Source organism: Lasiodiplodia theobromae (assembly GCF_012971845.1).
Source record: "Lasiodiplodia theobromae strain AM2As chromosome Unknown scaffold_22, whole genome shotgun sequence".
NCBI lineage: Eukaryota > Fungi > Ascomycota > Dothideomycetes > Botryosphaeriales > Botryosphaeriaceae > Lasiodiplodia > Lasiodiplodia theobromae.
The window spans coordinates 514154-539915 of record NW_023336428.1 but is presented as its reverse complement, the minus strand read 5'-3'; the positions used below and the strand labels follow the sequence as shown (position 1 = coordinate 539915).

General features: G+C 54.3%; 9 protein-coding genes across 9 annotated transcripts; 5 read left to right on the top strand and 4 right to left on the bottom strand.

Annotated features, from left to right (window-relative positions):
• Window positions 1-360: 360 nt before the first annotated feature.
• LTHEOB_7442 (uncharacterized protein) lies at window positions 361-930 on the top strand (the record flags this gene model as incomplete). The annotated part of the gene is made up of 1 exon (XM_035516809.1): window positions 361-930. One exon carries the CDS (start codon window positions 361-363, stop codon window positions 928-930), a length of 570 nt encoding a protein of 189 aa, XP_035371413.1.
• Window positions 931-2071: 1141 nt separating this feature from the next.
• Window positions 2072-2680, top strand: LTHEOB_7441 (Peroxiredoxin OsmC-like protein; the record flags this gene model as incomplete). The annotated part of the gene is made up of 1 exon (XM_035516808.1): window positions 2072-2680. One exon carries the CDS (start codon window positions 2072-2074, stop codon window positions 2678-2680), a length of 609 nt encoding a protein of 202 aa, XP_035371412.1.
• A 4886-nt stretch (window positions 2681-7566) lies between these two features.
• Window positions 7567-11067, bottom strand: LTHEOB_7440 (Phenol 2-monooxygenase; the record flags this gene model as incomplete). The annotated part of the gene is made up of 9 exons (XM_035516807.1): window positions 7567-7890; window positions 7948-8013; window positions 8060-8273; window positions 8331-8444; window positions 9101-9138; window positions 9201-9301; window positions 9356-9530; window positions 9676-10488; window positions 10540-11067. The coding sequence occupies 9 exons, from the start codon at window positions 11065-11067 to the stop codon at window positions 7567-7569; spliced, it is 2373 nt and encodes a 790-aa protein (XP_035371411.1).
• A 1456-nt stretch (window positions 11068-12523) lies between these two features.
• LTHEOB_7439 (uncharacterized protein) lies at window positions 12524-13485 on the top strand (the record flags this gene model as incomplete). The annotated part of the gene is made up of 3 exons (XM_035516805.1): window positions 12524-12628; window positions 12690-13064; window positions 13231-13485. The coding sequence occupies 3 exons, from the start codon at window positions 12524-12526 to the stop codon at window positions 13483-13485; spliced, it is 735 nt and encodes a 244-aa protein (XP_035371410.1).
• A 559-nt stretch (window positions 13486-14044) lies between these two features.
• On the bottom strand, window positions 14045-15500 carry LTHEOB_7438 (uncharacterized protein; the record flags this gene model as incomplete). The annotated part of the gene is made up of 3 exons (XM_035516804.1): window positions 14045-14417; window positions 14478-15363; window positions 15434-15500. 3 exons carry the CDS (start codon window positions 15498-15500, stop codon window positions 14045-14047), a joined length of 1326 nt encoding a protein of 441 aa, XP_035371409.1.
• Window positions 15501-16217: 717 nt separating this feature from the next.
• On the bottom strand, window positions 16218-17496 carry LTHEOB_7437 (D-isomer specific 2-hydroxyacid dehydrogenase; the record flags this gene model as incomplete). The annotated part of the gene is made up of 6 exons (XM_035516803.1): window positions 16218-16307; window positions 16362-16855; window positions 16907-17023; window positions 17087-17201; window positions 17256-17354; window positions 17413-17496. 6 exons carry the CDS (start codon window positions 17494-17496, stop codon window positions 16218-16220), a joined length of 999 nt encoding a protein of 332 aa, XP_035371408.1.
• A 1044-nt stretch (window positions 17497-18540) lies between these two features.
• On the bottom strand, window positions 18541-19516 carry LTHEOB_7436 (3-ketoacyl-acyl carrier protein reductase; the record flags this gene model as incomplete). The annotated part of the gene is made up of 5 exons (XM_035516802.1): window positions 18541-18632; window positions 18688-18888; window positions 18943-19124; window positions 19173-19400; window positions 19458-19516. The coding sequence occupies 5 exons, from the start codon at window positions 19514-19516 to the stop codon at window positions 18541-18543; spliced, it is 762 nt and encodes a 253-aa protein (XP_035371407.1).
• A 299-nt stretch (window positions 19517-19815) lies between these two features.
• LTHEOB_7435 (uncharacterized protein) lies at window positions 19816-22779 on the top strand (the record flags this gene model as incomplete). Its single annotated transcript, XM_035516801.1, has 7 exons — window positions 19816-19952; window positions 20321-21279; window positions 21411-21471; window positions 21537-21627; window positions 21677-21888; window positions 21948-22068; window positions 22123-22779. The coding sequence occupies 7 exons, from the start codon at window positions 19816-19818 to the stop codon at window positions 22777-22779; spliced, it is 2238 nt and encodes a 745-aa protein (XP_035371406.1).
• Window positions 22780-23559: 780 nt separating this feature from the next.
• On the top strand, window positions 23560-25392 carry LTHEOB_7434 (Peroxisomal catalase; the record flags this gene model as incomplete). Its single annotated transcript, XM_035516800.1, has 3 exons — window positions 23560-23577; window positions 23633-23684; window positions 23741-25392. 3 exons carry the CDS (start codon window positions 23560-23562, stop codon window positions 25390-25392), a joined length of 1722 nt encoding a protein of 573 aa, XP_035371405.1.
• Window positions 25393-25762: the final 370 nt, after the last annotated feature.

Below are 25762 nucleotides of genomic sequence, written 5' to 3'. Positions count from 1 at the left end.
CCAGCTAGATCGCCGAGGCTGAGACGCATCGGCGCCTAGCTGCTCTGCTTCTTTTTCCGACGATAGACTTTCTTTTGCGCGGGCCATGCTCCAGTCTCTCCCCAAACAGCAGCATGCAGTCGCCATTGGTTGCCCGCCTCTTGATTTTGCTAATTCGCTCCAGAAGCACTGTGCCGTCAGATGCCCAGCGGTGGCAGAGGTCGAAGAAGAAATATCAGCGACGCCGGTGCCTCGTCCAGAGTGTCGACTAGATCATCGTCCAGACAAGGGACCAACAGCCTTTTAAGACGTTCAAGCCGCATCGCTGAACGCTCATCCGCAGCAGACCTCCCCTCCTCCTCTCCCAACGAAGACGAAACAATGGCTCACGTTGCTCGCCGCACGCAAACCAACGACAGTATCGGTGCCCGGGTGGTTGAAGACGTAGGGCGCTCTCGGCGCATCCGGATCGACGACAGCAATGCTGGAATGCGCAATCTGAACTCGCGAGCCCGAGATCAGAATTCAATGGGCCGATTCGGCGCCTCAGGATACCTCATGGAGGTTACCGCACAACCCCCAAGCTCTGCCCGTCCGGGCCAGCCCATCCGGGCCACCGTCACCATCCGCCTCCGCCGCTCTCGCGCGGCCCCCGACAGCGATCTAGAAGACGGCCGCCTGCTCGCAGTCGCCACCGCCGTCGTCCGGGGCCCTGACGGCGCTTACGTGCCAATCGGCCCAGACGCCCTGACGGGGCCGAGACTGTTCGACTCCTTCCACCCCATCGAGAACGACGCCGACGACGTCGTGGGATACGCATACTTCCCGGACCTTGCCATTGGGCAGGAGGGCATGTGCAAGATCAGGATCGCCCTGATCAGAGTCACCGCCGGTCAGGGCGAGACGACCGAGATCGTAGACACGCGGTCGATCATTATCGGAAGGAATTGAACGTGCAACCCCAGCGGTAAGGAAATCCTTGGACGCCTGCCCCGTGATCCTCGGCTGACCATTGCAGGAGTAGATTCTTGGAGTTGGGAGGGTGTTTGGGTCCGGGGTTTTGGCTATGGGTTATCAAGCGCTGCTATTCTCAGGAGTTGTACGAGGTGTGGTATATTGTTTGGTGGCATACTGTACTCTTCAAGACGGGCGGTTACTCTGGAGCAACATTAACGGGATAGAACTCAAGTGCGACAATCTTAAGACAAGTCGGTCATCTTAATTGGTTGTTCGATTGCGTGAGGATCCAATATTCGACCTGTGCGACGGCGGCGAGTCAAGGAATACGAAGGTCCCTGGAAGAAGGCTGGGTGGTGTCGCACTCTCACGTAATATCTGTGGTTGTGGAGGCGGTTGGGATCCAGACTACAGGCATATGCCAGCATCGTCGGAGTCTGGTCGCGAGACGCGGCGCAAGCCGAGCGCTCATTGGCTGGCCGAGGAGCTCGCGGAAGCGGGAGGGTGAGCGAGGCCTAGTGTCCCGATGGGTCCGTGAGTGCCATTGCTGAGGTCAAGAAAAAGCATAAAGGACGTCGTAATCGTTGAGTGGGTGGGGGTGATGAGAGAGGAAAGAGACGATGGGAGCAAACTGGCGAGTGGAGACGGAAATCTTGGAAGCTGCCATGACGCACTTCTCACGTGTGTCTGTGCGACAACCACGACATTCCAGACCACATCCATGGCCGCAGTCTTCGCAGCTGGGGTCCAACACTCGAAGCACGGGCAATATTGGGTGGCCTAGGGCGACATGCTGGTTACATGGAACGCATTGACAGAATTCCTGGTCGAGCGAGCCGGCCGTCTGGGTCTATATATTCTGGCCACCGGGCCTGTGAAACTGAAGATGCACCATATCATGCCACCAGGCACGAGCAAAAAATGACTGGCCGATCCTTTCGGGCAGCAGGACGTACAGAGCGGGGCAGCTGAACTTCCGCTGGACCCTTGCGGGGTAGGAAGCTATAGCTTTTTGCAGCTTTCCACATTCCCCACCCCCGCAAACTTCCCTTCTTCCTGCCATCAATTGCGCTCTAAAATCGCTTCTCAACGCATCAATTGCTCACACAGACCTCATCTCCAGCCCACCGCAGCCATGTCCGACGCCGCAACCGCCCTGCGCGCCAAACAAGCGCCCCTCAAAGAATCCTACCGCAGCGACCCGTCCGCCGCGCTCGTCACGCTCAAGTCATCCGGCACGCTCGACGGCAGCAGCATAACCTGCAAGCTCTCGACCGGCGCCGCGGCCGCGCAGGCGCGATCCAAGATCGCCGGGCTGCACCCGCGCGCCGGCGGCGACGACCCGGCCATATCAGGCGAGCTGTGCAGCGGCGATATGCTGCTCGAGGCTCTGGTCGCCTGCGCCGGCGTCACCCTCAAGGCCGTCGCCACCGCCCTCGCCATCCCGCTCAAGGCGGGCACCGTCCACGCCGAGGGCGACCTCGACTTCCGCGGCACCATGGGCGTCGACCGCGAGGCCCCCGTCGGCTTCAAGGCCATCCGCCTCGGTTTCGATCTTCAGTTGGATGGTGATTTGGGCGAGGATGGCGATTCCAAGATTGAAAAGTTAGGCAAGCTGACGGAGAGGTATTGCGTTGTGTTGCAGACGATCGCGAAGAAGCCGGAGGTCAGTGTGAGCGTGAGGGGGAATAGTGAGGTAGAAGATGGGATTGATAGAGGATACGCATGGGGTCAGAAAAGCTAAGTCACATTTGCATTTGTAGGTAATTGGTGGCCCAGCACAATCGCTTGTACATAAGTAGTAGTCGCCACTTTTATCAGTAAATTTACCTCATTGTAGTTAAGAAAGAACACAAGCCGGCACATTTCAGTCTTATCAGCAATGCGGGCGATGATGGCTCATACGCCTTCCTATAAAAAACGAGCCATACGCTAGTGAAGTGTGCCCAGCGCTTAGAGCCATCGATACTTCAGCAAGGATTGTGAGACAATCTCGGCGTATTCTTTGCTTTGAATTTTCCAGATAGTGTGAAAATAGTACAGGCTAAGACTAAAGCGAACAAATCCAGCCATCATGAGCGAAACTCTTATCTTTCTGTCCACACCAAGCGTAGACTTAGCGTAGACTTAGCAAACTGTCAGTGCAAGAATGACCCTCCAGCCTTGCCAAGATTTTGTACAAGCCAAATTTCTGCGCAATGCCACGTGCCTCAAGATACGAGCGCTCACTGACCTGTCCAGTAGAGAGTAGAATCTCTACAGCTTGTTCCCTTCCGTACAGTGTGGCAACTACAATCGGTGCAATGTCGCGAACATGAGCAGCTACCTGGGTCTGGATAACTTGTGGTATGCAGCAGCTTTTACAAGGCCTACTGTAGGGTAGATGGACTGGAATTGGGTGCCGTGTAGGAAAGTCTGGAGCTGCCCGTTTTCGTAGGAACATGTGTAAAGTGGCGGCTTCGCATCCTAATGTCATCACCTCCGAAAGACTAATGCTATGCATCAGATCCATGTGTCCTGTGGACTCTAGAATCTCCACTATATGGAGATGTCCTGCTCTGAAAGCGTGATAAAGCGCATTCTTGCCATTTTTGTCAACCATCTCCATGAGTGGGTCAGCCTCCCGGTGATTGAGAAGTAGCCTGACGATCAGTTCGGAGTCTTTATGGAGCGCTGCATGCATGAGGGTAGTCATTCCATCTTTGTCCACCATTTTCATCAGCGCGTTGGCCTCCCCGTGGTTGAGAAGCAGCCTGACAATTTCGGGGGTTCCAAAGAGCGCTGCATACATGAGGGTAGTCTTTCCAGTTCTGTCAACCGTTTTCATGAGGGAGTCCGCCTCCTTGTGATTGAGAAGCAACCTGGTCATCTCGATGTTTGTGCCGAGTAGGGCATACATCAGAGCGTTCTTTCCATCTTGGTCGACCATTTTGATAAATGAGTCAGCCTCTCTGTGTTTGAGGAGCAAATTGACCATTTCAGAGTCTCTGGCTGATGCGGCATGCATGAGAGTAGTCTTCCCGTCCCTGTCTTGATCGAATACTGTAGCCATGGCTCTAGGCTCCGGTAGAATTCGCGCCAAATCCCTGATGGCGGTGGTGCGCGTCAATGCTGTATTTTGATCGTCAGGAATACGAGAGTGGGTTTCCTGCTGGAAGATAGCTTCAAAAACTGTATTGTATCCTTTTATTGCAGCCAGCATAAGCGGACACCGGCGTTGGGAGTCGCGGCCGGTATTAGATGCCTTTCCTTCGGTAACCAAGAACAGGGAAAGAGCCTGATTTTCGTTTTCTAGCGCGCAAACCAGCGCTGTTCTTCCATCGCATTCCTTGAAATTAACACACGTCGGATTGTTTAGGATTATAGCTTTCACAACTGCAGTGTAGCCTTTTGTTGCAGCCAGAATAAGCGGGTGCGGGAGATGGAAGGTGCACTTGGTATCAGCCGGAATGAGCGGGTGCAGGCGATGGCAGTTGCCGCTGATATCAGCCTTTCCTTCGGTAAGTAAGAACAAAGCAAAATCCTCCTTTTCATATTGTAGTGCGCAGATCAGTGCTGTTTTTCCATGCGTGTCAATGTCATTGACGCATGTGGAATCGCGGCGAATTAGCGCTTTTGCCACTTCTTCCATGCCATATTCAAGGGCTGAAATTAAAGGATATGGCACCGCATCGTGTTCCTCATGCAATTCACATCCATCGGCCAGCATAGGGAAAATCTTCTGAGTGGCTGCGTTGACGATTTCCGGAGGATATGACCCCACAGCTGCGCAAAGATAAAGTAGCATCGGCTGTACGGATGCGAAGACTCCTTTTTGGATGAACAGTACAGCTAAGGCGTACATCTTTTTCCGGATCGAGTCTCTCAGCATCATCGGCGTCATTGTTGTGGGAGCTTGCCGAAACAACACCGTCGCTGCCTCTTCATGACCCATATCCACAGCAATTTCTAGGGGGTAATGTCCTGAAGAATTGAGAATACTTGCAGACGCCCCATGAGACAACAAGAGTTCGATAACACCCGTTTGACCTTGTCTTGCAGCTTGGTGAATTGCTTCATCCTCGATGTCAAGCGGATCGATTATGACCGAGGAGTAATCGTCCAGATCGTCTTCTGAAAGGTTCAGAAAATCAAGGCTGGTTTCGAATTCTGGCCCTTTACTCGTGTTAGCTCCTGCTGTGAGCAATATCGAGAGATAATCATAAAGGACCATCTCATTCCTGCGGAGATCTCTCAATGCGAAGCAGACAGCCCCATCCAGCCTTAGATTTTTCTCAATGGCATTCGTGAGGAGCTGCTTATTTTGGACATGAATCGCGTGGAATACCAACGCGGACTCACTCCCAAAATATTTGAGGTCAGCTCCGGCGTCAATCAAGGCAAAAATGACAGCATTGGCCTTCTCCGTGAGGGAAATAGTCAGAGGTGTATCGCCGTCGTTGTTCTGAACGTTGACATCAATATGTCGAGTCTTTCGTTGTGCATGGCTTTGGGCTGGTGCGCGATCTTGATTGATGTTTTCCTGGCATTTCCATTTGGTGAATTCATGAAGCAGCATTATTGCCATGTCATAGCGCCCTTCTCTGATTGCAAGAAGCAATGGGGAATTTCCTTCGGAATCTCTTCCGTCTACCTCGACGTGATCTTCTTGTAAAAAGCTTTCGAACGTGCTCATGGATCCGAGCGCCACAAGGGCGTGAAGAGCTGTGGCTCCTAGGAAGGGCCATCCATTGGGCGTGTGTGTATAATCTGGATCCAGTATTCTCCATACTTTGGCTAGATCTCCGACAAGCTGGGAATGTGGACTCCATTGAATGAGTGAAAGGAGACTAGAACATGATAACCCCTGTGTGTCCGCTTCTCGAGTATGGAAAAAGAAAAAGCGTGCGGCATACGGTGCTAGAGGAAATCTGGCAGATATTGAGCTTCGCGATGCCGTCTTTTCTGCCAGCACTTCTCTCAGCATCAAATACTTTATGCAGGATATACCGAGCTGGAAGTGACATGGTCCAGCCAGCAAAGGGATGGCAATCGAATGGATCCCTATACGGCTCATACCACCTTCCTGCAGAAAGTCAGGCACCGATTGGTGAATGAATTGAACCTCGCGATTGAAATCTTCCCCATTAAGTTCATATTGCTCCCAAACTTCTCGCGTCTGAAACTCCATCAGACCTCTGGAAAGGTGTTTGACCCGCCTCTCGAAGCCTTCCACCGTGCCAGTCCAATCACGGTGACGCCTAAGGTCCGAGACTGTGGCGCAGGCCATGTCCTTGTCAGTCACCAGTGCCTCGCGCAACTCCTGCGCAACTAGAGGCCGGCCCGCGAATAATACCCATTCGAATAATTTTAGAGTCTGATGCTTTTCTGAATCTGGAATACTGTTCAGGATCTCAGAATATAGCTGTTCCAATGCTTGAGGGATCGCTTTAATTCGGTCGCGGAGGTTTTCAGTATTGATACCAATCGCGTAGTCGTCGGTGACCATGGAAGCGACCATGACAGCCCATTGGAACCCCCCTTGAGCTTTCATTAATATCTCTTTCTCAAGTTGCTGGCGCTCTTCTGGCTGAATCTCTCTCAACTGCTTGTGTATCACGCATCGGATGTCTTTGCCGTTTTGTTCTTCGACAATTACCGTAGGAACAACCTCGAGGCCCAGGACCGGATAATGCCGAGATGAAAAACAAATTTTCAATTTCCCCCCCTCTTGCATGACATCGGTCATCAAGTCCTTAAAGTAGGACAATAACCACCTGGCAGAATCTCTCCCACATTCGTCAAGGGCGTCAACAAAGACTACTACTGGACGCAGTTTGGTCTCCTGCGTTAATAGTTTTGTCAAGAAGTCCTCCAGTTCTCTTTGAGACCAGGCCCAACGGTCTTGTTTGTGAGATCCGAAAATCTTTTCCCGTTCTTGGAAATCGACCACAAGGTGAGACAGAAACTCCGGGAAAAATGGGAGTGTTGAGCTTAGTAGAGCGCGGAAAAGACCAATTGGTGTTCTTTGTAAGAGCACTCCTCGACCGTGGAAGAAAAAAGACACAACGAGCTCCCCAGCAATCCAACGTCTCATCGTGGTGAAGGCAGATTTCATGAGAAAAGATTTCCCGACCCCTGGATTGCCTTTGATCCACAGTAGGCCCCGTGGTTTACTTATCCAGGACCGGTATTTCGAATTGTCGCGGAGCCATTCACATGTCTCGCGTCCGACGCGAATTTCCTTACATCTTTGGTCTTGCTCGGCAAATGAGAAAGATTTGAGACATTCTATTCTTTTTAGCCCAAGATAGTGAAGAGTCAGTCATACAACTAACCTTGTTGCTGGTCGGAAAGGAATAGTGATGCTGGAGGTATGTCAATCATACGGTTATAGACTATTTGGCCATAATTACAAACCTCCATTTCCTGCAGAATCATCAAACAGAATTCGGGTACTGCTCACTAGCCGTTCCAAAGTTGCCCGAACCCTTGTATAGATCTCGTCGTAGTGACTTGTATATTTGACCATTTCAGAATGATTCCGGTTGATCGGGTGCTGATCCTTGCTTCCGCACACGGCGGATGCAGGATCGACCGACACCTCAGGAGGCCCTGTTAGCTTCCATATGCCTCCTTCCTAGCGAAGAATTAGCGAGATTCTTGAAGGCCAGTCATATGCATGTGGATAACCACCTTTTGAGCTGTGGGGGACTTCTCAGTCTCAAAGTAGGAGACGATTTTGGGGCCAACAGCACCAAAAGCCCTCTTGAAGTCGTCTTGCAAACGGTGAAGGACTTCGGAATTTTTTCCGAGTGATTCAAGAAGGGCTCGATTTGGTTGATCGCCAACCAAAGGTACGAGTGACTCAATAGCCATACCCTCATGCGGAACGCCAAAGAAAAGGAATGCAGAAGTGGACTGAAGGATCTCGCAATCCTCGTCAGTGTTTCCCTCTTTCATCTTGATTATAGCCTTCGCGGGAAGTGAGCAATACGAGGGCTGTAGATATCGGACATGGTTAAAACTAACCTCTTTGAGTACGAGGCCTCCCAGGCTGTGGCCGACGAAGATTATAGGACGACCTCGGTTTGAATTCTGGTTAGGTTAGCCCTCGTCTAAGTATTACGCGGCAGGCACATACCCTGATGATCTTCAAATCAGCTTGTAGAGCCCGGCCTAAGTTGGCCAAGTTCTGGAAAGAAATGCTCCGAACTAGCGACGTATCGTATCCGTAGATCATCATCCTCGCCATAGGAATATCAATCGTGAGCGCATCACGAAGCCACATGAAGCTGCCGTTCCTCTCTTTGAACGAGCCAAATGCGTGCCCTCCAAGGCCCGAGAGAGCGATCAGGCTGAAAGGCTATTAGCGAAAATCAATTTGCACAACTTTCTGGGCATTCGATTCTTACTCCACCCGGCAATCGTCTTCTTCAGTATGTTGCAGCGGCGTGAAACCCGAAAAATGAGTGTCGAAAACGAGCTGCCTTCTTCGAGCGTAGGCGTCGTCATCATCCGAAGAGTCGCTGCGAGGCAAATCAAAAACCCATTGGTCTTTAGTCTTGTCGGAAAGCGGGTGTGGTATGTTGTTGAAAGTCAAGGTTGCGATCCTGCTGGTACGTTCGGTAGGGTTGACGGCAAGCGAATGGATTATCAAGGTTCCACTTTCAACGGGAAGCACTCTTCCAACCAGCTCACGGACTTCGCTTCTGCTTTGGCAATCATGCGGAACGCCGCGAAGTCGGAAGTTAACGTGAATGTCTGGTGCCATGGCGCTGCAGCGTCAGGGCTCGCGCAGTTGTTTTGATGTTGCAAGGCTGAAGCTGGTGGGCGTAGGCAGAAAGGTGATGATGCGCCCTCGGCCCCTCTTAAAGTCTTGCACTGCCTTCCAAGCCTCGCCGATCAGTCAGCATTGATTCGCTGTTGTCCTGGTTCACGTGGACGAGGCTGAGCAATCCTGCACTGGCGAACATTTTCTCTCAAATGCTGTTTGCTGCAGGGGGTAAAGAGCGCGACCAATGATAGTCGATTTCCAGAAGTTCGGGACGCAAGGCTGAATTGAAAATTGCATGTATTATCGGACAGTCGGAAGCTACTTTGACTCCTGTCAAAGTTTTTCTGCAGTTGCAGCGAGAAGATCCGGTTCGCGCGTGCATTTCAGGGACATGAAGAATGTTTGAACGGCCTGTAGGTCTGACGGAGAGCGAATTGCCGCAACATCTGGTTCGGTCAGCAACGAACATCAGAAAATTGAAGGGTACCATACATTGATCTGGCCGTACAATGATAAGAGCACCTTGGGACTGACTAATACCAAGATTTTCATATGCATGGCCGTGTGTATTGTTATAGGCCTTGTCGTCAAAGTAAACTTTGTGCAAGTCTGCATCCAATACGTGTTAGCAACCATCTTTAAAGGACGAATTGGTCTGCTCACCTCTCATTCTCCATCTTCCAGTGACCGGCTGGAAGTAATCCGGAATCTGTTCCTGTTCTATCTCATGACGTTTTCCCGAGAGGACGGCGATGGACTCGATAAAGCTATCGATGTCGGCTCCTTGCGGCGTGAGCCGCGCCACTAGTCCATTGGGCCCTCCGAGGAAGTCTGCAGCCTGCACGTTTCTTGTTAGCTCAGGTAGCCACGATGATACCAAAATTTCGAGGTTAAAACAAGAACACTCGTGCCTTTTGTAGCCTTGTCATCGCCGTGCTGTTACTCCCAGCAAAAAAGACTAACCGCCACCGTCCATCCGCAACAAGGGCCTCAGCTAGCTGGATAGGCTTTGCGTCGCAGAACCGCACAACCTGCGCGCTGGGAAAGCGCATACCCGGAGTAACATTGCTGTCGGCCACTAGAGGGCCTGCACTGTTTTTGCTGTCGACGATGAGGGAGTCGTCGTACCGTGCCGTCAAACCTGCCATGTACCGCCCAGCCTTGACAAACTGCTCACTAACATACTCAGGCTTGGGTGCGCTATCGTCTGTCTTGAAAAGCCGCGCAAAACTCGTATCGAATGCAATGAGATCAGCGGCAACTTTCTGACGCTCAGTAACGTAAGTATTGATGATTGAGTGATGGGCTTGGCCAGTCAATGCCGATCCCAGTTTCCAACCGATATTGTATCCGTCTTGTAATGAGACATTCATGCCTTGGCCAGCCTTTGGGGAGTGCGTATGGCACGCGTCGCCGGTCAAGAATACACGTCCGGACTGGGTGAATCGATCTGCCAAGCGTTGGCCGATGGCGTACGCAGACCACCATGCAGTATCTGCGAACTCCATGCTGTAAGGCTTAAAGACGCGGCGAGCAGCTTCGTGCAGATCGGGAAGCTTGATGTCCTTTGCTGCAACCCCCTGTGGCATTTCGATGTAGAAACGTACAAGCGATCCGCCTTCTCGTGGGATGATAATCAAGCTGCCAGCGTTGGAGCGGATTATAGCTTTCTTGCGGATATCCGGAAAGTTCGTCTGCGGGTAGACGTCCATCACTCCCCAGATGGTGTCGCTGCTGTCTCCGACCATTTGAATACCCAGCGATTTGCGGACCACGCTGTGCGCCCCGTCGCACGCCTTTTCAAACCCAGTCAGACAGTCCCTCTCACAACAAGATAGGATCCTTACCAGCGCATATTTCGCCCGAAATTCCTCCCGCACCCCATCCATCTCAGCCACCACCTTCACCGCATACGCCTCCGGATCCGCCACCACCGCCGCCTCCTCATCGACCTCGACCCCCTTCACCTCCCACCCATACTCAATCTCCGGGCCCCCAAACCCCCTCATCGCCCCAATCAGCAACCCATTCACCCGCGCCTGATTCAAAATCACATGCGGCAGATGCGACAACCCAGGCTGCGTATCCGGCGTGATCCTCGTCCGCACAATCCCCCCTTCTCCCTCGTCCTCCCTCGGCGCCCAAAACGTCACCTCCAGCACGTGATACGCCTCGCGCAGCAGGGCGTCAGCGATGCCGAAGCTCTCGAAGACCTCGACGGTGCGGCACTGCACGCCGTCGGCCTGGCCCGTCTGCAGCGGGCCGCCGCGCCGCTCGAGCAGTTTGAAGGGCACGCCGTACCGCGCGAGCCACGTCGCGGCGCAGAGGCCGGCTGAGCCGGCGCCGCAGATGAGGACGTCGGTGTGTTGGACCATTTTTTCTGTGTGGTGTTGTTGTTGTTGTTTCGTGGGAATATTCGATTGGGTGTAGTGGGAATGTGGGGTTGCAGGGAACTGCGGGGAAGAGATAAGTAAGCGGGGAGAAGGGAGGACGAAGAGATGAGAGGATGGAGATAGTTAGAATAGCAGATGGAATTGAACGCTTTGATATATCTGTTTCTGGAACATTTTCAAAGAAGTGATGTAGTTGTTATATGCAACTCCCGATGCGTAGAGCCGCTGCATGGTTGGGGTAGATGTCAGCGGAACGTGTCCGATTCGCCCATCATCGAGCCGAGGCGGAAGCAATCTTCTGTCGGGATTTGTGTATGGGAGATGAAAAGAAAGATTTGCAGAAAGCTCGCGGAATTGATACGGAGGAAGCGGAAAACATGTGAAGAAGGCGGGGTTTTGTTAATCAGTCCAATTCGAGAAGCCGCGAAGCGCTTCCGAGGAAAATAGAAAAAAAAAGAACAAGATTTGTGACTGGCAAACGATGTATAAAATACTCCATCATGCAGAAGGTGTGTATAGCTAGAAAATTAAATAAAGTATATGCTAAAGGCTACGTAAATTATGTCAACTTTCACTAGCACATATAATGAAACCCTCTGCACATGACAAGCTTTGGAGCTTACCTTCGAAGTTTGTACTTCAGATCAAAGAGCTCAGATCGGCAAGGGTCGACATCACCACTTAGGTAAATTCCAGCAACCCGGATTGCCGCAAAAGGCAAGAGATTGAGCAGTGGGACTACTTCGGGGTTTCCAGGACGGGTTAGCCATTGCCGCTGTCAGAAACCATAGTTGGACGGCAACCCTCGCTTCGTCTAACTAGGGGGAGGGGCTAGATAAATTCTCAACACGAGTCCGGATCAAGAAGCCTGTCAATGTGATTGATTGATGAGCGGAAAAGTCGGCCTTACGAGCCCGACACTTTGAAGGATTCCGTGAAACATGGTGCCGGTCCGATCATCCAATCAAAAACATTGCTCTCCATAGCCATTGGTGAATAATCTCTGCGGCTGAACCATGACGAGGGCGGGACGGCAGAATGTGGAGGTCGGCATTTTGGGGGCCAGAAGAGAATATTGAAAGAACAAACCCAACAAGCACTGAAGGCTGCACACTTTCGAGGCACGAGCTTACGGAAGCTAGCTCATCACTCATGGGCATACTGCATCCGGAGCCGTAGTTACTCTTCTGGGGAATCAATACAAGGACAGGGCTCCGGGGTGGGCGGTTGATGGGTGACACGAGCGCTGATGATCCCGGAAAGCTGAAAATAAGTAGGTGCCTATTGCGTACTGGAACGTGGAACGTGCCGATCACCCGCTGGATGGAAAAAATGTATATTTAGGACTCCGTCTCAGGGTCTAAGAAGATCAGGATTCACAGATTCACATTTCCAGTATCCCCGCCATTTCTCACAGTCCGATTCTCACAACTTCAGAATGATCAGCTTCACCAGCACTCTCACCGCCGCAGCCGCCGTCTTCTCCATAACCAGCGCCTACGACATCCCAGACAATCTCCAAAGAATCTACGATGCGCACAAGGTACCCCGCCTCCGCCGCACCACCACCCAATCACCCAAAACTAACCACCACCACAAACCAGTCAGGAACATGCACGAACAAGCTCCTGGGCGGCTTCGCGCCGGGCGTAGACAGCTCGGACAGCAGCTTCGCGTACTGCGCCGACATCTCGGCCAACACCATCTACCTGCACTCGGACGCCAACGGCGGGCAGTACGCCGACATGGATGTCGACTGCGACGGCGCGAACCTGGGCGCGGGCGACTGCGCCAACGACCCGACGGGGCAGTCGCAGACGGCCTTCCAGTGGATCGTCGCCGACAAGTACGGCATCGACGACCTCGACGCCAACGTGCACTCCTACGTCGTCTTCGGCAACGACGACCCGGCCTTCGATCCGCAGCAGCACGGCATGGAGCCCTTGAGCGTCATGGCTGTTGTTTGTGGTGGACAGTTGGTGAGTTTTTTTTTTTTTTGTTTTTTGGTTTCGTTGCTGCTGCTGCTTTCTCTTGTTTCTTCCTTTGTCTCCCCTTTCTCGTCTAGATACTCTTCTTGCCATCCTTCATCTTTTTTTCTTCCCCCACCCATTATTGCCAACAAAAACTAACCATCCCCACCACCAGCACTACGGCGTCTGGGGCGACACCAACGGCGCCAACACGGTCGGCGAGACCTCGCTCGCGCTAGCCCAGCTCTGCTTCCCCGACGAGGGCCTCAACGGCGACAACGGCCACGGCGACTACGACGTCCTGTACATCGGCTTCACCGGCACCGGCACCGTGCCCGACGACGCCAAGTGGAGCACTTCGAGCCGTGAGGAGTTCGAAGATAGCATCCGCGGCCTGGGTGACTCGCTCGTTGCCGATCTGTCGGCTTGATGGAAGGAAGAATGGGCTTTCTGTACAGAGAGGAGGGGGGGGCATCGCAGCCGAAGGCTACGTAGCGTGGATTTTTTTTTTTTTGCTCATGCCATGGATAGCTTCAGCTGCCAACACGTTGTTTTTCTGAGACAAGGCTGAGGCATATTCATGCCTGGGGCCTTGCGATTATTCTTCATGCTAGCCTTCAACTGCGATAACCACCTGTATTCGGTAGTCATGTCATGAGGCTGAACAAGGCTACTGGTAAATAAATGTGCTGTTTGCGCTGGATAAGTTCACAGTTTCAACGTTGAATTGCTCGGCATTGCATCTGCCGTACCTCGAAACAAGTGACTCACGAGATTCCAATGCGTTTGATTGCGTTTCAAACGCTTCATGAAAACTGCACGAAGAGAAGCCGCTAGACATTGCTTTGCACAGCCGAAAAAACCGACGAGCATCTAAACTTTTTCAACGTCAATATTACAAGACTTAGCCGCCGTCGCCGCATTTCGAGTTAATGGGGAGAGAAAAAAGCGCGCAAGGACACGAAAAAAACAGCCAATTGGCTCCCTCTCTATGCCCTCATGACCCTCTTCCTCTGGCTCCTGCGGAGATCCTTCTCCCTCTCCTTCTCGAGGTATTTCCTCTGCTCATCGGCGCTCAGGTTCTTGAGCTTCCTGTCGCGCTCGGCCCTCTTGGCCTTGTCGGCCTCCAGCTTCCTCTCCTCGGCCTTGCCCTCCTCATCGGCCTTCTTGATCTTGCGAATCTCGTCCTCGCGCGTCTGCTTAACGCGGCGCAGCGCCTCGGGGCGGAAGTGACCGACGTTGACGAGCTGGTCGGGCATGCGCAGGAAGTACTGGAACAGAGGCAGGATGTGCGAGTAATCGTTGTTGGACGGCAGAGCGAAGGACAGAGAGACGCGCTTGCGGGAAACGATGTCATCGAGCCTGCGCGATATTGTTAGCAACACGGGGCTGAAAAAAAAAAAAGTTACCAGATTAACTCACTTCTTGGGCTGATCCAGAGGCTGGTCGGAGACAATGATGGCCTCGAGCGAATCACCGGCTTGCTCGATAGCCTTCACAAGCTCCGGAGTAAGGAGAGTCTCGGTGATCTCAGCGCTCTCGCTCATGACAGTGTACCAGATGGGAAGCTTGGGGTGATCCTTGGTGGAGGTCAGGGAAAGATCGTAGCGGTCATCCCTCAGGGTCTTCATCAAGTTCTTGTGAACAACAGCCCAAACGAAACCGTCGAAAGTCGAGTTCGACACCTTGCCGGCATTGGGGATGAGCTGGCTCTCCTTGCCGTCGAAGGCGTAGATGGTGGCCTCGACGCGCTCAACAGGGGCAGGCATGGACTCGAAGAAAAGGCCAAGAATGGACTCGCCGTAGCGGATCAGAGGGTTGTAGCGCTTCAGCAGCGACAGCTTGATGTCGACGAAAGCCGCGTTCTGGCGGCCAGTAGCGTAGACCGAGTACTCGTTGGCCGAGACCTCCTTCAGCAGCTCGTCGCCGTTTCCAAGATCCTCAGCGCTGAGCTTCGCGAGACCGCTGGCCTGGACATCCTCGACCGACGGCGCCTTGCGGCCGGAGTACCCGACGCTGGCGAATTCCTGGCGCAGAAGGGGCGCGTGCGCCTTGACGAAGGCTTGCGCCTTGCGCCTGTTCGCCTTGGTGCCCCAGACATGCAGCAGCACGATGACTATGATGACGGGCAGGATGAAGGCCTCCTGGTAGAAGTCGGCGGGGGTTGTGCGCTCCCAGACGCGGTACCACTTGGTGTAGGGACGAGCGACGTCGGTCGCAAAAGCGTCCGGGGCACCCTCTCCCGTCAAGCTGACAGGCGAAATGGAGGCCGGGCTGGGGTCAGGAGCGCCCGCGAAGTCGGCGAAGTCTGAGGTCTGGGGGTTAGCGATCAATGGCTGGCGAGAGGGTAGCGAGGCTTGTGCTGCATGCTGACGTACCGGCATCGCCAGCGGCGGCCGAAGACGAAGGCTTGGAGCCGATGATGTTGTTGAGAAAGTTGGCCATGATCGCAGCGACCTCTGGAACCACCAGTCGATGGCTTGAGCTTGAGTTGACGGTCGGTTGGGGGATGGAGGAGCGGCGTGAGGCGGCGGTCGAACAACGTCGTCGTCGGGCCAGCTGCGGCAAAGCAAACTTGGCGTCTGGGGCCGAGGTGGGCCGTGCGGCCACGACTATCAGATACGCGATCCAATTTCTATCACCAACCGCGGCCCACAACGCTTTCTCGCTTCACTGGTCCAGACCGCTCCGAGCCCACTTGCTAGTCAAAAGCTCACGAAGCCGTTGGCCTGAACACAAATCGCGCCTATGGTCTAAGGGCTATGATTGCTGCCTTCCATCCGCCGAAAGCAGCAGATTCGGGTTCGAGGTACGGAGCCTTCTGGCAATGCCAAATTTCCACTCCTGGTCCAATTCTAACATAACAACAGTCCCGATGGGCGCATCCCAACATTATGTCTTTCTTTTCAACTGACTCTGGTTGAAGAGATCCTTTTTTTTTTTTTACCTCTCACATTTTGCCCCTCACAATGATTGCAATCACTATCGGTAATCGATTCAAATGGAAAGTTACGGTACTTCAAGGTAAAAGCTCGCTTAGGTTGAGCCCCACTTGCATTCTCTTCGTGAGTTTTGAACTGGCTGTAAAAGTCGGCATGTATCTGAAAGTGATACGTCGGTGCATTACATAGGTTTCCTGTCTAAATCTTGCTCTAGGGGGAATCATTTGCGTTGTTCCGGAACTTGCGTCTTCAGAGTACCCTCCTGCACTGCTAAACTCAGGTTCTCTAGCACCAGAAGCTCCATATCGCGCTATTGAGAGAGTGGTTAGTGAAGGTGCTTTTGAAACAACAATGACAGACATACCTGGGTCTCAAATGTTGCGGTTCCGATGTGAGGCAACAGCACAACATTCTCGTTCTTCAGCAGTCCAGGGTGGATCTTCGGCTCCTCTTCGAACACATCCAGGCCAGCACTCCACACCTTCCCAGACTCCAGCGCATCAACAAGCGCCGCCTCGTCCATAACAGGCCCTCTTGCCGTGTTGACGATAACAACGCCATCCTTCATCTTAGCAAACTCCTTGGCTCCGATGATGTGTCTTGTCGCTGCGCTCAGGCCGAGGTTCAAGCTGATCACGTCCGAGGTGCTGAGGAGCTCTTCGAAAGAAACGTACTTGGCGTTGCCGGAGGCGGCCTCGGTGCTTTCGGGGAGACGCGAGCGGTTGTGGTATTGGATCTTCATGCCGAATGCCGCGGCACGCACTGCAACAGCGCGTCCGATGCCGCCCATACCAAGGATACCCAGAGTCTTCTGGCGCGGGTCGTGGCCAAGGCCGAAGCCAGAACCTCTCCACTGGCCTACGTATTGTCAGCAACCCAGAAGTCTTTTCCAACCGCGAGTGTTCTTACCTTGGCGGACGGCGGTGAACGGAATGGTAATGCGACGGAGGGCACCGAGAAGGAGGAAGAGGGCTACGTCTGCTGTTGCGTCATCCACAGCTTGCGGCGTGTTGGCGACAGAAATGCCTGGACCACGAGTTAGCCACCCCCGTTACTACCGGGCGCCCAGGCCTGCTTCAGGAAACCTACCCTTAGAGGTGCATGCTGCCACATCAATGTTGTCGTAACCCGCGCCATTGTGGCAAATGTACTTCAGACTGCTCGGTAATGCCTGAACCAGCTCGGCATCGAAAGGTCCAGTGTGCTGTACCGCTGTCAGCACCAAATCTTCCTCTTGCCTCCTTCAATTTCGGCCCACCTTTGTGGAGTCGTTGCTACGGTAGATGACGGCGACGTTGTCGTATTTGCCGCTCTTCAAATTGGCGAGGAACTCCTCCCGTGTGCCGCTTGGGTACTCCTATTGGATAACTTATCAGTATTCAGGCGCAGGATAACAGTCACATGCTGAGGCCTACCAGGAGCTCGATGAACGAGGAGCATTCTTGCCACTCCTTGCGAGCGTGGGTGATGTCACCAATGAGAAGGGCTTGTTGAGGCATTTTCGGCAGTAGAAGAGCAATTGGATGTAGGAAAAGCACAGTCGGCGCGCTGCGAGGCGGGCAATACGGACTATTTATTCGAGCGGAGGATTGTCATGCGCAAAAGCCCCGCGATGGGAAGGGCGAGTCGCTCGGGAAATCTTTCGCGGGGTCAGGGACCAGACGTCATTGGCCGAGACCAAATGCCGCTCGGCCGCACTTCCCCCGCCCATGACCGCCAAACTGACCCCAGACTCTCGCTGCCCACGGACCCAATCACTCGGCCACCGCGCCCTCGGAGCTTGCGACATCCGGCTACATCGGGATTTCGAGCCATGGAGCGAGTTACCCGGCCAAGTCGGCCCGCAGCCAGCAGGCCACGCGAACTCGGCACACTTCTCCCTTTTCGTCCTCCGCCGCAGACTGCTCCAAACGCCCAGCAGTCTCACGCGGGGCCGAAGAGGAAGAGGTCTGGAAGCCTTGATGACGGTCGGCATTTGAACCGCAGTCTAAGCAAATCCCGGAGCCACAAAGCTTCAAACTCAGACTCAACGTCGGCACTTTTTCCGGGCCACGACAGCAGATGCCGCAAACAGCAAAAGCTTGATTCTGCTGCATCAAAGCGAGACAGAACACCACCCTTTCTCAGCTATGTTGACATGTACATGGAATTGACTTACAATCCATGGGCATCGCCAGGGGGCAAATCCGAGGATGATAACGAGGATCGCGGGCATCAAGATCCTTCCACGGCTTCATCGAGGCGTGACTCCGAGCTCGATTCCAAATGTACTCCCAAAGGACCGTTCATAGAGGGCGGCAGCAATCAGGCAGATTATGTTACGAAATTATCACTACGCTCCAAAAAGCGAGACCGAGACTTTCCTGCATGTATTCAACTCAAGGATGAGAAGTAGTGTACACCCTGCAATAAATGAGACGTTGTGAGGCGTGTAGCTCGCTTTTTCGTTCTCAGACGGGGTTGCAGTCTTTCAAGTGGGTATCTTTTGACTACTGCTGATCACTTCTATCTACCATCGCTAGCTTTCTGGACCCTTGGACACCCTACTTGTGCATGAGTCCACCAGCAACAACCACGCTCTGTCCGGTACAGTACGGAGTCTTCACAAACATCTCAACTGCGTTTGCCACCTCGTCTAAAAAAAATCGTTAGTGGTTCTTCGTTTCCAAGCCGTGAGATAGCATGCTTACCTGGTTTGCCAAGTCTGCCCACCGGAATCGTGTCGACAACGCCGGGAACAGTGTCCGTAGAAGGGAACATGCCAGTGTCTCCAATCATTGCCGGTGCTACGTCATTGACGGTAATGCCGTACTCGACAAGCCTCGTGCTCAAGTTCTTCATCATGCCGAGCTGGCCACCCTTGCTTGCAGCATAATGCGCTCCGTTTACGCCTTGGAAAACTGTCAATCAGAGATCCTTGTCAGGTTACGCATGTGAAAACCTACCAGCTCCGTACGCGGCAATGCTCGAGATGAAGACGATCCGACCCCACTTCTGATCCCTCATGCCTTCGGCAACGCCCTTGACCAGTAGGAACGAAGCTTTGAGGTTCGTAGCAATGGTCAGATCGAACTCCTCAACTGGAATGTCCCAGATCTGGGGGTAGCGCTTTCCTCTGCCGGCATTGCTGTACAAGGTCAGTCATGATCAAATGCCTGTGGCACATGTGACTCACCTGATAAGGATGGAAATGGGCTTGCCATGGGCCTTGGCGGCTTCCTCGCATAATGCAAGCGTCTGTTCGGTGTTGGAAAGGTCCGCCTGGTGGGAAGTGATCTTCACAGCGGGAAAATCCTTCTGGAGCTGGGCAACAAGCTCGTCAATGGCCGTCTTGTTCGATGAATATGTGAGTGCCAAATCAACTCCATACGGAGCCAATTTGCGAGCGCAGGCACCACCGATTCTGCGATTCTGTTACTACACCGGAAGACATGATCAAAGCAGATGACATTCAACCTACCCTCCAGAGGCTCCAGTAATCAGAGCCACTCGGCCCTGCAAGTCGTTCTCGGCAGACATGATGGCTGAGGCTATTCGTTTCGGGTTCGGTTGGCAGATGTGCTGGGGTAAGTATAGGCTTTTATGAGAAATGTGACACGGCTTAGAGAAACGCGTGAGACTCAAACCTGGCCGAGCGGCCGGAGCTGCACGAGGACGCTAGCGTGCCTTCCCCGAGGCGTGATGCACTGCGGCCGGGCAAGCGCAAGCTAAGCGGGGTAATGCGCACGGATCAACGATTCCTTCGGCAATTGAGTTGAGGGCTCGCGTCGGCATCTGACGTCTCTCCGTCTCCTCTCCGCCAACTCCACACGTCGAACATGGAAGCACCGCCGCCGCCGCCGCCTCCACCGGAGCCCTCGTCTCCCACAAAGACCGCCGACAGTAGCGACGCTAAGTCAAAGCGCACCACTATCGCTTGCCTGACATGCAGGAAGCGAAAGAGCCGCTGCCACCTGTGAGTCCCACCGTGCAACGCAGCCGTCGGCCCAATCGCGAGCCAGTCGCAAAAGCCGATGCGCGTCGCCAGTATCACCACAGCACGCGTCCCTTGAATGCCGAAGCCTGGGAATGTGCTCAGGAGCAGCCGGGCGCTCGGGCTTCGTTTCAGCCCTCTCTGCTCAGCCCTCAAGCCAATTCCCTCGTTCTCAACCCTGCCTCATCCGAGACATTGTCTTCTACTTGTGCGGGCAGTCGAAAGCTTGTGCCCGGATCCATTTGTAGAGCTTCATAACTCACATCTGCGTCCGAACATTTGTTTCAATTGCCCCCATAGGGAGAGCAGAGTCTTCCGCCTCATTTGTGGTTGACTAACCCTGGGAGCAGTGATTATGAGAACGACAAACCAAAGCTTCCGTGCGAACGGTGCAAAGCCCAGAACCTTGAATGCGTCCTTGGAGGTTCCAATCGCGGCGGCCGTCGAGTAAGAAGAAAAACACTTACTGACAGCATCGGCGGCACCGCACGCAATCTCACCACTGCCTTCACTGTTCCTGGGGACAATGTAGCCTTCCACGGCCTCGGCAACATGGGGACAACTACCACACCACCGCTAGGCCAGCGCCTAAACTTTTCGAGCCTCGAACCAAATCCTCCTCGGCCCACACAAGAAGAAACATCAGTGCAAGGCACCGGCACGACTCCCATGGAGTTTGACAATCTCCAGAATCCCTCAGATGCGCTGGGTATCCTGGCCCGCGTCGCCGAGGAAGATACTCCCGCGACTGCGCAGGATCGGCCGAGCTTTGCGCGGCTCCCAGATCCACCGGGCTTGCGGGCATCTCCGTATCGACTGCTTGCTGACGGCAAGCTCTCGGTGAACCAGATTGTCCAGCTCATACAGCGCTATCGTAGCCTATACCACCCATACTACCCGCTCGCGCCTCCGCACGTATTCGACCTATCTCGGCTCCACGAAGTGGCTCAGAAGGAACCGCATCTGCTGACGGCCATCCTCGTGATCGCATCCAAAGACCTCGTGGAAGAAACACACATGTATGAGATTTGCGCGGACCACATGAAGAGCATGATCTCAGATCTCGCTGCTGGGGGCCCTGGTGACGTCGATGCGGTGGAAGCATTGCTGTTGCTCGCTGAGTGGGCTCCTTTCACGCAGAGAGCACAGTCCGGCAAAGTCGGCAAGGGCGAAGAGGACCGTGAAGCTTGGAACTCCAGTGGACTGGCCCTCAGGCTGGCTTACTTCCTCGGCCTGGAAAAGTACTCGTTCAAAGTAACGGATGATGGCAAAGACCCGCAATTCAGCCGCAAACTTTTGGTCTGGACTGGTATGTCTTATTTCGATTCCTTACGAAGGGCATGTGTGTTGCTCTTCGCAAAGCACGGAGGAATAAAAACATGCGACCTACTGTGGCGCTGTGCTATGTTTTCGGACAAAAGCACTAACTATTCTCCAAAGCCTGCTACATAGCCGATCGCACCATTTCCATCAGAATAGGCAAAGCCTTTTGGTCGCGAGGGTAAGTTCAACGCCACAACAAGATGCAGCATCCTTGGTAGGGGGTCTGTTACTGACTGCTTGTAGTCCTGGTCCGCTGACTAGCCTTCGCCGTGATCACTACCCTTCTCTTTTACCCCAAACCCCTAATGACGAGGATTATGCATCCATATTTCAGGTAAGCAGTATGTCTTCAAGATAGAGCCAATATACTGATACAGCTATAGGCAACTCTCGAGTTGACTTCCCTTTTCAGCAATGTTCATGACGTTTTATACTCCAATGTTGGCACCTCATTCCGCTCCCATCTGAGCGGATCTTACATTAAATTCATTGATGACTTCCGCGCTGCCAGCTACAGCTGGAACGCAGTGTGGGGAACCCTGACATGCTCTCCAAATTTGAAGGCCATGCTTCTAATGTCGTACAACTACCTGCGGTAAGTCACGGTGCTGGATCAATGAAACTCCAATAGCTTACGTTTGACGTGCGGTTCAGGCTGTACGTGAATGCATTTGCATTCCAGGCAACAGTGCGCAGAGTACAGAGCACATTGGCGGAAGAGCGAACCTCTGCAACAAGCCCAATGATCCCGCAATCGCCATCTCGGCTGTTCTATGTAAGTAGGACAGGGCTCCAAGCCAGGGATAGTACGCTAATGGATTGATTCTAGAACAATGTTGGAGCGGTCGGGGATGCACGCTTTATATACGAGGGTCTCGATGCAGCAAAGGCGATCTTGACGACGTGCAACAACTTCATCGACCCGGAAAAGGCACTCCGATTCATGCCTCTCCGGTTCTTCCTCTACTTGGTGTATTCCGGGGTCTTCCTGTTCCGAGCGAAGATTGTCGGCGTGATCGAAGGCGAGGAAGAGCGGGGAATCAGGCGCATGATCGACGAGACGATTGACCGACTGCAACGCTCGAGCGTGGGAATGCAGCACCTGGGTAGCCGCTACTCGCAACTCCTCAAGCTTCTTTGGGAAAAGGCCGACAACCACAAGCCTCCGGGACGCGGCAGGGGCAGCCATGTCGGACACCGCAACCACTTTGGCGACGCAGCAGGACTGGCGCATGCGACGCCGGCAGCATCATCGCAAGCGGGCAGCGGCAGCATGGGCGAGAGCCCAATGGCAAACAACGCAAACGTGGAGGGCATTGGCGACTTTAGCTGGACCGACCTGAACACGATTGGCGAATTTGCTGTAAGCCAAGGGCAGCTAACGGGGATGGACGTGTTCGGAGGGTTTTTGCCGCTCGAAGTGGGCAACGTGTGGGACATGGGACCGTTCGAAGGCGGCGGGGAAATGACGGGCATGGCATTCTGAGCGCAATAGCATCAGGAAGCCACGCAGTTCGATGTGCGGGGACATGGTAATCAGTTGGCAGGGATACGCTGGCGTGTGGGGAAGTGGTTCTGTCGCGTGGTGCTGCAGACGGCAAGTTCGGCAGGTGTTGCAGAGCGAATGAGCAGCGCGGGGAAGCAGATGACTAACTGCATCGGGACATCCGACTAGGAGGAGACGTTCAGCACGGCACACTACGGGAAGCTTGCAGTGGAGTTTGTTCCGCGGATCCAGAAGAAGCTTTCCCATGCATATCGCCTCCGAAACATTGTCGTGGGCCTGGACTCCTCGTGCAGTGTTTGATTTGCGAGCAGAGTGAGAATTGGGAAAAAGAACCCTGGACGGGCGGGCGACGTCACCACTTTTTCCGTAGCGGGTGGGGCGAATCTGAAGCTTGAGCACGGTGGGCGCCGGACTCGGTGAACGGACGCCATCGGCTGAGTGATCGGAACACCGAAGACACGAAAGTGAGTAATGTGCAACGGCGCCATTGGCTGCTCTGGGTCGGTCGAGAGCGCGCTGCTGAGGTGATGCCGTTCGCCCCGCAGTCCCGGACCTACAGCTCGAGCGTCGTACAGGCGTCATCAAGAGGCCAAGCCATGCGGCTCTTGTGCTATGTATAAAAACTGAAGTTCAACCCGGTCGCCCTTGCCTTTTCTCTCCAGCTCTTGCTTTTGCCTCTCTTATTCCACTTGTCATCTGAGCCAGTTTTTCTGTTTCTTTGAGATTCTTTGAGACCGTTTAGACCAGCCCCAAACCACGATGGCTCCCGGCTACCAGGTTAGTTTCCGTCCCAACTTCACCAATTGACCATGTCCAATTGACACTCGCGTAGGCGCACGCTGCAGACGCCCGCAAGAACGGCGACCTCTACCGGGACTACAGTGGTCGGCGACGCCTGCCCAAAAAACCTGCGAGACAAATTTCGGCTAACTAGGAACAGACGACCGCAACGCCACTTCCCAAGACACGCTCTACACGGCCAGCAATGGCGCTCCTTACTCACACCCCTACGAGACGCAGCGCGCCGGCGAGAACGGCCCGCTGCTGCTCCAGGATTTCCATCTCATAGATCTGCTCTCGCACTTCGACCGCGAGCGCATTCCGGAACGCGTTGTCCACGCCAAGGGCAGTGGTGCGCACGGTTTCTACAGGACCACCGCCCCACTTGACGACCTCTCTTGCGCCGACATTTTCAAGGCCGGCAAGCAATGCCCCATCACCCTCCGCTTCTCCACCGTCGGCGGTGAGCGCGGCTCACCCGACTGCGCCCGCGACCCGCGTGGTTTCGCCGTCAAGTTCCGCACCGACGAGGGCAACTGGGACATGGTCGGCAACAACACCCCTGTCTTCTTTCTGCGCGATCCGGCCAAGTTCCCCCACTTTATTCACACGCAGAAGCGCGACCCGGCGACCAACCTCGGCGGCGGCGATGATTCGACCATGTTCTGGGACTACCTGTCCCAGAACCCCGAGGCCGTCCACCAGGTCATGATCCTGATGGGTGACCGCGGCATTCCCGACGGCTACCGCTTCATGAACGGCTACTCGGGCCACACCATGAAGCTCGTCAATGCCCAGGGTGACTGGGTCTACGCCCAGTTCCACTTCAAGTCGAAGCAGGGCAACAGGTTCCTGACCAATGAGGAGGCCGCCACCAAGTCGCCCGACTACTCGCAGAAGGATCTGTACTACGCCATCGAGGAGGGCAACTACCCTGGCTGGGACTGCTACGTGCAGACAATGACGCCCAAGCAGGCCGAGGATGCGTGGGAGCATAAGAGGATCAACGTCTTCGACCTGACGCACGTGTGGCCGCAGGCCGAGTACCCGCTGCGCAAGTACGGCGAGTTCTTCCTCAACGAGAATGCCAAAAACTACTTCGCCGAGATCGAGCAGAGCGCCTTCAGCCCGTCGCACCTGGTGCCGGGCATCGAGCCCACGGCCGACCCGGTCCTGCAGTCCCGTCTCTTCTCGTACCCGGACACGCACCGCCACCGCCTCGGCGCCAACTACCACCAGCTGCCCGTCAACGCGCCGCGCGTGCCCTACCGCATGGCCAACTTCCAGCGCGACGGCAGCATGGCCTTCTACAACCAGGGCGGCCGCCCGGCCTACCTCTCGTCGATCCAGCCCGTCCAGTTCCGCACGCGCACCACCGACGTCAACAAGACGCACGGCCACTTCATCGGCGACGCCGTCGCCTTCCTGTCGGAGATCCGCCCGGAGGACTTCGTCGCGCCGCGCGCGCTGTGGGAGCGCGTCTGGGACGAGGGCGCGCGCAACCGCTTCATCGCGACCGTCGCCGGTCACATGTCGACCTGCCGCCGCGAGGAGATCATCAAGCGCCAGATCGCCATCTTCCGCGAGGTCTCGAACGACCTGGCCACCCGCCTCGAGAAGGCGACGGGCGTCCGCGGCTACGAGGGCATCGCTGGCCTCCGCTTCAACGGCTCCCACAACGGCATGGCTGCGAGGCCGGAGCTGCACGCCGCCAACGGCCAGGCTACGTCGGTGAATCCCAGCGCTGTTGATAACAATGGCGCTCCCCGTGCCGGTACCCACAAGGAGGCGCTGCTGAATGGCGGCAATTAGGGTGATGACGTACGTGTTTTAAAAAACTAATTTGGGAAAATGGGTATGGCAAATGGCGATGGGATGGGTTTCATGGGTTCAGCTACGTGTATAGCTTTTTACTTCCCTTTTTTATCTTCTCCCCTTTATCCGTGTACGATGATGAATGGAAACGAGAATCAAGAATTTCATACACATGCATGCAACGTCCCATCTCACGTCATTTTATGGTGTCTGTGACTCTCAGTGTGAAGTCCACATGATCCTTGTCTCAGTCTTCCTTCAGGCCCGAAGTCTTAGGAGTTTTGTCTCACGGTATCTCAAACTTTTTTTTAGATACCGTCGGTACCTTGCTTTCTCACGCTTTGTTTGAGACAACAGCTGCCCTACG